This window comes from Dicentrarchus labrax, unplaced genomic scaffold, assembly GCF_905237075.1.
Source record: "Dicentrarchus labrax unplaced genomic scaffold, dlabrax2021, whole genome shotgun sequence".
Taxonomy (NCBI): Eukaryota; Metazoa; Chordata; class Actinopteri; family Moronidae; genus Dicentrarchus; species Dicentrarchus labrax.
In genome coordinates this window covers 9,836,410-9,849,244 of record NW_026136704.1, presented here as the reverse complement: position 1 = coordinate 9,849,244, position 12,835 = coordinate 9,836,410, and the positions used below count along the sequence as shown (strand labels likewise).

General features: G+C 41.1%; 1 protein-coding gene across 1 annotated transcript in view; it reads right to left on the bottom strand.

Annotated features, from left to right (window-relative positions):
- Positions 1 to 2,744: 2,744 nt before the first annotated feature.
- The window catches only part of dpf1 (double PHD fingers 1), a 40,483-nt gene continuing 30,392 nt past the window's right edge, over positions 2,745 to 12,835 (bottom strand). Inside the window, 4 exon segments of the mRNA XM_051396630.1 lie at positions 2,745 to 7,394; positions 8,313 to 8,394; positions 9,101 to 9,213; positions 11,709 to 11,828. Coding sequence (XP_051252590.1) covers positions 7,324 to 7,394; positions 8,313 to 8,394; positions 9,101 to 9,213; positions 11,709 to 11,828 — 386 coding nt within the window. The 3' untranslated portion in view covers positions 2,745 to 7,323.

Below are 12,835 nucleotides of genomic sequence, written 5' to 3'. Positions count from 1 at the left end.
AAGCAAAACAATAATTACAGGTCAAAAAATGCAGATTTATCTATTATTATAATTTTACTAGCCCAGTCTCACTCCAAACCGTGTAATAGACCCGCTGATCCACTAGAGGATACCGTGTCTCGTTTTGCCCCATCTAGACATTTGAAGAACGCATGTGACAAATGTCCACATATGGAGGATGTTGGGTGGATGAATGGGTCAGACAAATACAGACTTTAACTGGAAGACTGCTGTTTGAGTGCTGTTTATGTGAAACCAAAAGTCAATGTTGACTTATCAGGTATAACTGAGCTTTATTTTGAAATGTTTTGAACCGTGACCAGTGTGTGTATTATACGCTTTGGCTGATACTGGCTTTTATTTGCACACATACAATAATAGTCTGTGGGGCCCCAAACAAGGAGGAAGAAAAGCCAGTGCCAACAAAATACAAGGGGTGCTGATCAATTGGATCAAGTAAAGTTTTTTTTTTTTTGGGAGAGTGAAAAGGTTCCTGCAATTCAGTTTAACACTGGTTTGTAACTTTTCACATTAAGATTTTCACTAACACAGAAACATTTATCAAGCACAGTTTTATCAAGACTCTATATGCAATGAAGTGCATTAGCTCGGCCTTCGCATTATAGTTTCAGCTGGAGCAGGTTGGGGGGACTGGGTGGAAACACTGAAGTAGTTCTGGTACAGTGTGACTGCAGTGCTGCTGAGGAGGCAAAAAGGTGAGACTGCATCTTTCCACACATTTACCTCTCTGTCTGCTCCAAGGACAGATGGCCAGACACACATCTCAGCCCAGACAGAAGAGGGAAAGAGAGGAATTCAATCAAACACTACAGAGCACCCCTCCAACCCCCCCACCACCCCAACCCCATTTCTCAATATCTTCTCCCCCTCCACTCCTCCCCCACTCTCCCTTTATCATTTTCTCTCATTCTTTTTTTCATCTTTTTAAGGCGCTTCATTTCAGATGCATTCATACATTTCCAATATCTTTATGTATGAGCCTGTCTCCCTCCCTTCTTCCTCCTCCTCACCTCCCCTTGTCCATCCCTTCCCTCCTCCTCCTCCTCCTCCTATTTTCTTTCTTTCTCTTCCTCCCATCCTCATCCTCTTCCTACACCTCCCTTATTCTTTCTTCCTTCCTCCTTCCCTATCTTCCTCCCTTCTTCCCTCCCTCCATCCCATTACTGTAATCCATCACTCTTCCATCAGCCACCATGCAAACAGGCCTCCTGGTTACCATAGCAACCACCTCCGGCCCGGCAGTGCGCAGCCCCTCTCTGATTGGCTGGCAGGGCCTAGGCAGTCTCAGTCTGTCTGGGAGATGTGGTAATTGGCTGGGAAGTCATACACACACATGTACACACGCACACACACACACACACACATGCGCACACACACACACACACACACACACACACACACGCACACACACACACACACACACACTCCATACACGTAGTAGAGTATTCACACATTGACATACAGAATACACATTTTTGCACATGTACACACACACACACACACACACACACACACACACACACATAAACACACTTGTGCTTACTCTGGGCCTAAATAAATATACATACTCATATTCTATTGGGTATTGAATGGAAAACACACATACACACACACATACACTACACAAACATCCTTAGAGATATGAAAGGGAGACTGGGGTCAGAGTAATGAAGCTCATAAGAAGATGGGAGCTCTAGGCAGTGTGTGTATGTGCATACTGTACAGTATGTGGGTGAAAGTGCATGTTTGTGTGCACGCATGTCTGAGTGTGTGTGGCACACAGGCGTTTGTGTGTGGGTTTCTGTATGCACAGGATGGCGGGGGTTGGGGTGCTGTGCAGGATTTTGGATAAGGTTGGAGCTCTGCCAAAGGATGGATGGAGGAGTTTTTTCAGAGCATATTGTTAAAAATACCTATATTCCCCAAAGGAACCAAGTGTGCACTGGTTTTCGGTTTTCTTGCTTCTGGAGGGAAGCAGGTAAGGGGAAAAAAATGGAATTGTTGATCAGCTTGACTTCACCCTGCTGCTGTTGCTCAGCCAGGTCTGGCCAACACAGCAGCTATGATGAATGTCTCATCTCCAGGAATACATCACAAATAGCAAAACTGTACCTGCCCTGAATAGCAAAATGTATTCTCTTCTGCAGTGTTGTTTGAAAACAATTCCAGACAGTGGGGCTCTTTTGTCCCCCATTCCCAGTTTTTTTTCAGGGCAGCTACAGCAAAACAATGCTGTCCCTTAATCTTTTGTCAGTTCATAGCCAATTTGTTCCTATTTTATACACATGAAAAGGTTAGAATATTTTTGGAGTGCTACGCAAAAAAAGAAAAAGATTCTTGTCAATGTGTTTTAGCCGCAAAGTGTATTTAAATTGGAAATGATAATTAGTTATTCAGGTTTTGAAATCTGACTTTGAACACACTGCTTTGATAGATTGTTATCCGCCCCAGTGAAAAGGAGGAAAGAATGGTTGGTTTTTGCCATGTGTGAGCTAGAAAGTCCTCACCACCTGACTGGTTAAACTGACTAGTAAGCTGCCCTAGTTGGCAACAATACAGACAAGCAGACAGACTGACTGACTACTGTCCAAGTACACACAAATATTCAGTGATTTATATAGCCGGAAGTAGAGCAAATAAATGCCACACACACACACACACACACACACACACACACACACACACACACACACACACACACAATGTCAACACAAAGGTAGAGGTCATTTTTCAATCTCATCTTTTTAATGGAAAAAAATGAGTCAAGGGAAGAGAGAAAAAACTGGGTAAATTGAGAAAGTCGGATGAATTCACAGAGAATGACTGACAGCAGTGATGACAGCAGTGCGGTCACAGTCCACGTTTCAAAGCATTCCCAGGTACCAGACAGAGAAAGAGAGAGAGAGAGAGGAAAGGGGGAGGAAGGGAGCAGGTGGGGGTTAAAAAATGTCCAAGAAGATTTCATCTTCCTCTCAAGGTAAAAAATACAAATTAAAAACTCATCTTTTATCCAGTGTTGTTTACAACAGACAATCACGTTGAAAAAAATGCAAAGATTAAAAATAAAAACCCGCACTCACACACATACACACTTACAATTAGTTTCTTGTTTTTGGGAAATGAAAAACAAAAGTGCAAGCAAGATCACAGAACGACAATTTACAAGAGAGGCCTAGAGTGGCCCAAAGTCTCAACCCTCCGACCGAGCCACCCCATCAGCCTAAAATGGGGGGAGGTGGGGGTAATGGCATCAACTTGTTCGACCCCTCCCCCACCACCTTGGTTTGTCCATTTGTACAAAGGGAAGGCTCAAGTTTCATTAAATAATCACAATGATACCCTTCCAAAACCCCAACATGGCTTCCCCACCCTCCCCAGATAGTACAATCAAAATTAGTTTGACTCCACCATGCTTCTCCTATTAAGTGCCAGGAAAGCTCCCAATATAAAGGCTTTTCAGTCACCATCAATATCATCATCATCGTCCATCCACCACATAAACATTTCCATTATATATTAAATATAATGATCTTCCTCGGCATCCATTTCATCATCAAACTATTTCCACTCAAACACACTTCAAATCTAGATGTTAGCTCTCATTGGTTCATGGAAATAAAAACATTTTGATTGGATGCTACTGCCTTTGTTGGCAAATATAACACTTAACACACTGAAGAATTAATTCAGCTTCATCCAAGTGCCTTGTGAGAAATGTGTACACTCAAGTACACTTTTGTTGTAATCTGTACTCAACATTACAATCCTCTAGCAGTGCTGTGCCATGCAAGTGGTTCCGCTGAGAAGAAAATGTCTAATAATTCGCTATTTTGGTTCGTTTTTTTCTTTTCTCTGACCTTCCAGTTATCATAAGTGGTTATACACACACACACACACACACACACACACACACACACACACACACACACACACACACACACACACACAGAGGCATAAACACACTTGGGGAGCAGATGCAGCCACGCTGTGCAAAATGTAAAAAGACACAATTACCAAACCGAACAAGGAAACCAACAGGAAATGAACATAAGTTAAAGGTTATTTCTCATCATTAGTTTTAAAAAAGCAATACTGACAATATCAAAATATGAAATCAGAAACATTTCAGATGTCATTCATGCATCAGTGGAGTTACACTGAATTGAGGGGTACCACAGTATTTGCACCTAACGTCTATCTGTATCAGATGGCAAACACAATTACAGTTCAGTTACATTCTCACAAGCCATCTGATCTTGCGAGTTTTGTTTTAGAGACATGATGCAGCATTAAAAATGAGATGGTCATTCAAACCAAAACCAGCTGAATTTGACCTGTTACATACTTTGATATGTACACAAGAATATGAAACACTGTATGAAATGGAATTGTTGCCCTTAATTCAATCCCTTATTTACAGCTATTGTCTCCAAGCTTAACGCTCACAGATCACCGGATGGATGCCTTCTTTTTTACAAACAAACAATTCAGTAATGTTGAAAACAACCTCCTAAATCAGCGCTTTCTGCTATCGTAATGTGCCCATTAAACTTGCCTTGCCAAGTCCAGTTAAACTGGTCAAGGATAACATAATGGGCATTTGAGTTAAAAGGAAAAAAAGAGAGATTTTTCTCTGTGCAAGCTCAAAAATGCATGCTGGCTGATTAATCCCATAATGACAAACTCAGCCTTAACATTTCAGCTTGGTCTTTAAGCACTGATTTATTATACTGGCTTGTAACGTGCAGAGCAGACTGGCAGATAGCAGAGCAACATCTTCTCTCACCAATGTCGCACTGATCACACAAAACAGCTGGCCTCATGTTTTGCAGGACACAAAGACGATGAAAAGAACTTGTTTCACTTGGTGAGAAACAGAACGGGCAAGCTAGAAAGCCAATTCAACATGCCACTTGACTTAAACTTCAGCACCAATGACTTGTGACTTCCTTTTGTACCACCAAGACCAAAGATAGGAAATTATGTTATTAAAGCTAATGCTTCTATGTCACTTGAGTGTCCACGTTAGCACGTGTCAAACAGAAGCAGTGTACTGTTTCAATCTCAATATAAAGTTGAGAAGTGGATTAAGGTACAGGAGTGGTTTAGTGACTGTTAAAAGCCACCGTTCAAAAGTATTGAGTGTTTGATCCTAAATGGAAATATTTTGGGTTGAGTATCGGTTTAAGATAGTAACAAAGAGCTTAGCGTCTCTGCAAACATAAAATCAATGACCCTTGACACAGTCAGTGTGTTGTGGTGATATTAATCCAATATTCGTTCTCCTCCATGTTGTGTAGTAAAATCAGAGAGCTGAGAGAGAAGAACGAGGGGAAAACAGATACTCATCTGAGACGTTTCACGCTTCGGAATAGATAAAATGCACATGTTACTCTGTTGTAACATCAACTGTTTAGTAAATGGACTTGATGTTAATTTGAAATTTTGGGAAAGAGAGTTAGAAGAGATAATACCCTCATATCTGTCTGATGAATACGGAGCTACAGCTAGGAGATGGTTAGCCTAGCTTAGCATTTTGCAAAATGTAACAAAATCCACCTACCAGCACAGCAAGAGCTGATAAATTAAGATATTATATCTTGTTTGTTTATTCTGTTTAAAATACAAAGAGTAAAGTGACACGTTATAGTGTTACGATGGATTATGTGCCAGATTATTTCTTGGCTGGGAGCAGTGACTTCCTGGAGTTACTGCCAAGAAACAGTCTAGCACATAAAGCCCGTATAACCAACTTTTTTACACTCTGATTTTTGTATCTATTTCCCAAAATTTCAAACTCTGTCTTTAACACTTGTTGGTCTTGACTTAATTTAGAAGATTTGAGACTTGTGACTTGCAAAACACAGACTTTCCTTACATTCACATCAACTACTACTACTGGAATCCTCTCACAGATGCCACCTAGCATGGAGCTGACTACAATTACTGTAGTGCTCAGTAAAACTCACACAAACAGACACACAGACACACACAAAGTTTAAAACACACCCAGTTTGGCCAAAATAGTTCATATCACAAACACATTATTGCGAATTTAAGTGTGCTTTCTTTTCAATTTCAATCAAAAGTCTTTAAAAACAATTGAAATAACAACATGCAAATGAAAAAAATAAATAAAAAAGGAATCATATAAAATAAGTTTTTAGGCCTCTCTATGGGCCAGACAAAGATCTGCATTGTCCACACATCAATCCTACATTCTTAACACACGGATAATACACACCAAGCACCAGGAGCGTTTCAGTCTCGCATTGGCTTCACAGTCATTGTTTGAGAGGGGAAGGGCAGATAAAGGTCAGGTTAAGGATTTGTGAGAGATGCTAAGCCTAAGTTGTCATTTTTAAATACATTGTTTGATCAGAGATAGCTGATTAGAGAAAAATCCATCTCTCTCTTATCCGAGGATCACGTCAGAACACTAAAATCCTCAGTGTCAATCCCAAAATGCATCATTAATTTGTGGAAACCACATGCAAGGAGAGAGGACACGGTGAGGTCAAAGATGGTCTGAGTTCCTGACCAGACGCTCATTGTTTGACAGTGAGGGGAGTCTGCAAGAGTGCGTAGATAGAGAATCAGTCTGAATTCTGTACAATTCACTCCCCTTTGAAACTGCACAGGGCAGAAAGCCCCGCAGACAAGTAACGGAGCAGAGTTCAACGTCTCAGCTCTGCCGTACACGGTAAAGGACAGAGGGAGTAAATGAAATTTTGGTTAGGTGTATATTTCACAGTTGGCTAACACCGAAACATACTGCTCCATGGTTATCCAGGGTCTTCCATGCCCTGTCCTCGGCCTAACACCTATCCATCTTATTAATTCCCACTCACTACTTGACTGAGTTGCAGCTGAAGATCATTAGGGCTCTTCCGAGGGCCCTTAAGAGGGTTCCTGTGGAGTAGTATGCCTCTGAAGTGCCCTTGGCAGGCTGGAGTGTGTGTCTCGCTAGCAAACTTATTGCCAGCTGATGAATTCCTCTGTTGAGACAGAGCAGGAGAGAGGGGAAGGGGGGTCAGGTCAAGCACATCAGGGAATGTGAGTGACACAAAAAGACGGAGGTTGGCTCGCCGCTGGACAGACGTTCAAGAATGGGTGCAGCGCTGCGGGTGCTGTGTGCTCAGTCATGTCAAAGGTCACTGGGACGGATTGTAGAGGAAGTGGCAGCGAATGGATCAAAGGAGGAGGGGGGTGAGGGCAGCTGAGGCAGGCACAGAGAGGGGTGACGGAGAGGTGGTTTGGGAGAGGATGAAGGGCCAAGAGGATGAGGCGCAGCTCCGCAGATTAAGTGAGGGTGATGTAGGCTGAGGCCTTCTCCTTCAGTTGTCTCAGACACAGATGACAGCTCCAGCTCCCTGTACAACACACACACACACACACACACACACATACACACACACACACACACAGAGTACATCACAAATCGGAAGTTCAATCACCGCTATTGTAAAGCCTTGTGGATTAATCCTTCATTTTAGACAGAGCGTTAAGTTACACTGTAAATTAAAGCTCCATGTTAAAACACCACATGCTGTGGCTGTGCTTGACAGATGCAGGGGATTTGACAACTAGTTTGGTTCAGATTTGAGCAAGGGATTTGTGACATTAATTAAACATTTTAACCAACTTGAGATGGATGTTAAAATGCAACTCTCAACCTTTATACTTCAAAGTGAATGTAGACCCTGCTGTATCATGCCGTAATGTGTTCTGTGAGCATTTAGCACAGCATAAAAATATATGTTGTTACTCTTCTTGAGAGTAAATCTAAAATAACTGACTGCTGCTGGTTTCTTGCAAATCAAAAGCGTTGCATGTGTGGGCAGAGCATGACACTGTTAGTGAGTGTTGAACACAAGTGGCACTGCTACTGTATGTTCAGACAAGTGACACTTTTGCCATGGAAACAGATTATCTCTTCTACTACTCATTTCCATGACAACACCATCAAACATCCTAAGGCAGCCATCTTATGTGTAGATGGCAAACAACAGTTTAATTAGAATAGATGTACCTAGATGTCCCTATTACAATGATGGGACCTAAAAGTCAGCGCAGGGACAGTCTGACTGTTTTGACCGTCTCCCCACCTGCAGTACAGACAGTTACATCATTCTGTGCAAACAACAAAACTGTTCTTAGATGAGTTTCATTTAGGCTCTCTGATCACACACTTGTCTGTGAATTCAGAAGTCCTTGATATGAACTCCAGGTATGCAGTATCTCTTGATTACAATACATTCTTCTTATAGCCATTAGTCATTCATACATACCCTCTGGTGGTTCAGACATGGGAGGGCTCAGGCAGTACATGTGGTAGCCTCTGTCACAATCATCACAGAACAACAGCTGGTCCTGGAACAGAGGAGAATGTTCAAGTAAACATAAGTGTGGGGGCAGGTTTGAAAAGCTGAGGACACAAGAACATTAACTTAATGTGCATATATTAATATGTATAAGGGGTTGTGCGTGATACACGTCTTTGTTACTTTTAAGTTGAGAAACCTTGAGAATCATTATCTTCCCTTCATAGAAATAGTTAATAATAATAACCTGCACTGTGACTTTATTATCTGGACTATATTTTGTAAGTAAAAATACCTGCTTACTCTTTAGGGTTTTTTTTTAAAACAGCATTTATCCCAGGTTGTCACATATTCTCTCATGGGTTTCATCCCAGTGAGACTAACTGGGCAACAGTAAGCCCAGTGGTTAGAAATCAATCCAAGGGATCAAACCTTCATGCACTTAAGTCTATAAGCAAGCCTGTGAATCTGAGCTAGCTCCTGGATCACTGTTCAGAAGGTGGATAAAGCCCCTGAACTTGCACTACCTATAAAAGACTGCATAAAACCTGAATTCAAACAATAAGTTATAATGTTTTCCATTATTATGTACTACAGTATGTATGTACAGTAAACTAGTGTGTGTGTGTGTGTGTGTGTGTGTGTGTGTGTGTGTGTGTGTGTGTGTGTGTGTGTGTGTGTGTGTGTGTGTGTGTGTGTGTGCGTGTCTGTGTGCAGCCACATGTGTTAAGATGTTGTATAAAGTAAAATCCTACGTCGTTCTCAGAGGTGCCACACAGACTGCAGGACTTGCACTCGATGCACTGCCAGCGATAAGTCCTCACCGCAGCCGTCATGTTCACTGTGAACTGCAGACAGGACGGGTGGCCTGGGTGCACACACACACACACACGCACACACACACAAGCACACCCCAACGTTTTTTTTTTCACCATCTCTTCCTGTATTTTGAGGACAGCCATCCATCATCTACTATTCTATCCACCCATCAGTCTGTTTGCTTCATATGAGTGATTTATTTATTTCTGAAGGGGAATTCCACAGTGGTGTTTCATAGATGTGAACATTGCTTTACTTGAGATTGCTGAAATATTTGTTTTCTTGTATTTACATTGAAAGTCTAGAATTTAGTAAAAGTAAAGTAACATAACTTTTACTTCAGTCATCTCAGAAAAAATCTACCATAAACTTACTTTTGATTCGATCTATAAAAAACTATGAAAAATATTAAACAAAAGTGGTGATGAACAATTTGCAAGTTTACCAGAAAAATTACATATCCTTTTCCACTGCAGTCCAGTTCTCTACCACTTAAAACATATTCTATATCTATTCTTAGCCTGTTATTTAATGTCTTCCTGCTACTTGCTGTTACATGATCATAACAAAAGAAATTATACGTCATCCTCATTTCCTGACCTTCATTTGTCTTCTTTGTGGGTGGTTATAAAGAAGAGGACCATACCAATGTTTTGCATGCTGCAGCCCATTCACTACAAATCACGTACATCTTTTTAGTTCTGCTTTTTTATTTTCAGATGAAAAGAAACATGTGGGGAAATATATACAGTACATGCAATCAAGTAATAAATACACAAATTCTGCACCATATACACTGCAATCTCTGCATGTATACATATAACCAGAATATACAAACACATCCCATACCAAAACAAAGGGACTTATAATGGGGGGAAAAAAATAATACAACCATATATAAAAAATCATACTTGAACTCTACGGCGATAAAATTGGTCATTCACAACCAAAATACATACTGGGGTAAACCATTCTCTCACAAACTCATCTAAGTTCCTTGTTGCACATGGGACACGGTCTCAAAAGAAGAAATAGACAATGGTTTATAATATCACAAATGTAAAGGATTGAAAGGCGTGCAGCAGACAATTTTGTGTTTTTTGGCCAGACAATAAGGTCACACCAAGATTACATTTCATTGAATCCATTCATATTTTAAAGCCAAGAAATGTCTTTGCTTGACAACATCGTGGTCAATGGACGAGACCACATTATATGAAAATAAGTGCCAGGTAGAGAGAAAAAGTTCATTCCTAAGCTTGGGAACAGTAGTTTGACAGGACACGCCAGTGTGTTTTTGCACTTAGTATTTGCATGGCATAGTGCAGAGCATGTATCATCAACTTTATTGCATACACTGAGAGCTACATGCAATTTGCTAAATATCTTAAATTGTATTTTATGTGATTTATCTCATCTATTTGATATTCTTGTTATCGTACAAAACTTTACAAAATCCTGTTCCCAACTATGTTTAAAGTGTTCATCATCATTCATGAGAAAATGATAATTATATATAGAAAACCATTTTACTAATATTGATGTTGATGCTTTCAAGCTTAAACAGTGGATTTCAATGTCTGCCACTTACACCTCTCAAGCAGCAATAGAAGTGTGTTTGATGAATGATAAATTCTTCTTGCACAGAAGATTTTAGTACATTTCACATTATAGCCACTGTGTTCCAAAGCATGTCATATTGTTTAAGACGTTTTAATGTGTTGTCTGACTTTCAGGCAGCCATGCATTTTTATTACTTTCCATACAGAAGGAAAATCAACTTGCAGAGAATAAGTGAAGAAAAGGGCAATGTACCCCTATACTGGTGAATGGTAATGCAGTGCTGACTTTTCCAATTAACCTGCACTTACAAATACTACAAACACATACACACGAATATAATCAGACATGAACTTCATTTATATGTATGTACTGTGGCCTTTAAGGACAATAAGTCAACAAAGTAACACCTTTAATAACCAATTAAAACTTTACAAATACCACACCAGCACTAATTGCTTAAAGTCCCAGATAGTGTGAAGTCATGCTATCTTGTTAGCCAACGTTAGTGAGGAAGATTTATCGATGTTACTTAACTACTTCTGTATGTATATGTTTTGATATTTGCATTTTTATTTGGAGAACCTTCAGGAACGTTTATGCTTTCACTGTATATTTTGTCCTTCAGGGCCACCATAGTTTAAGAAAGTGCAATCAGTTTCAAGCCTCTGCAAATTGGTCTTCAAACTGTAGTAAAAAAATGTAAGCCAAAGGCTGCCTGGAAGGTGAGAAAAATACCTCAAAAATGTAAAACATTACAGCAAACAGCTATGAATAATGTTAAGTATGTCGTACATGATTTGTAGTAGATTGGCAAAAACAAAAAACACTGGTATGGTCCATCCATTGTAAGCGTAACAGCAATTAAAACTTGCATTTATAGTAAATACCAAATCTATACTCAACAAATGAAACATTTCAAAACTGTGCATCAACAGAGGACCGCCTTCCTCCTGCCAATCATCCCCTTCAGCGGAGCCCTACCTGAGCGTCCGCAGTCCGCACAGGAGATAAGGTCTTCAGGACAGCCGGTCTTCTTCGAGCCTCCGAGGCAGAAGTCGCAGTAGCCGTTGGCGATCACTGAGCCGTCTGGTGCTTTCTTGGCTGGAAGAAGAAAAAGAAAAGAGAAGCAGGTGAAGAGTGGGACTTCAGTTTGCTCCTGCCCGGGTTCTTGGAGAGCAAAATATTAAAACATAAGTCAGTGTTGTGAAATGCTGCCCCGAAGTAAAGGAGATGTATCAATCTATATAGAGAGGGAAAGACTGTAAAAGTGAAAAGATGCTCGGTGGAGTGCTGCACTGACAGAGAGTGATTAGAGGTAAAATGTTGAGGTGTAAAACAAAGAAGTAGAAAGGAGATCTGTAACGGTCCCTGTTGCCAGACTGCACACTATCCCAGCTGGGCACAATGCTCTGTCTATCTCTCTCTCTTCTTCCATCTGTTTACTTTGGTAAAAACAAGCAGAGGTGCAGGCCTGCGATGGAGCCTGGGACTCACCAAACCCCGGCTCACCCAGGAAGTGGAAGTGGGGGGCACAGAGAGGGGCGTCCACTGGGAGCCCCGGCCTGGGGTTTAGTGAATATTGTCAGCAGTGGAGGTGGTAGAAGAAGAGGGGGAGGAAGTAAAGAAAGGCGGCAGAGTTGTGAGTGAATGTGTGTGCGTGGGGAGGTTGCCGGGACAGACCTGCCGCCATGCTGAGCGCGGAGAGGCAAGTGCTCCATGTGAAGCCGTTTCATAATGATTATTAACAAGAGAGAAATTCCCCCTGCCTGCCTGAGTGCTGCGTATATATGTGTGTGTATGTGTGTGCCATCCATGTCTACTCCCCCCTTGTCTGTCTGTCTGACTGACTGTTGGTCTGTCTTCCTGACTTACTGCTGTTGATTGCATAATCACTTTAATGGAAGCAATCACATAACCACTGCAGACCATTTTGTATGTGCGCTTTCTTCTCTAAGATGTAATGCTCTGGACAGGTCCTTCACTATGACTCACCAGGCAGGACAGAGCATCAGTGAATACAATAGAGTGGATTACACACTCACACACGTACATATAGGCACGCACAGAACGGTGTTCATCCCACAGAAAGACAAAAGATAAGCACACAC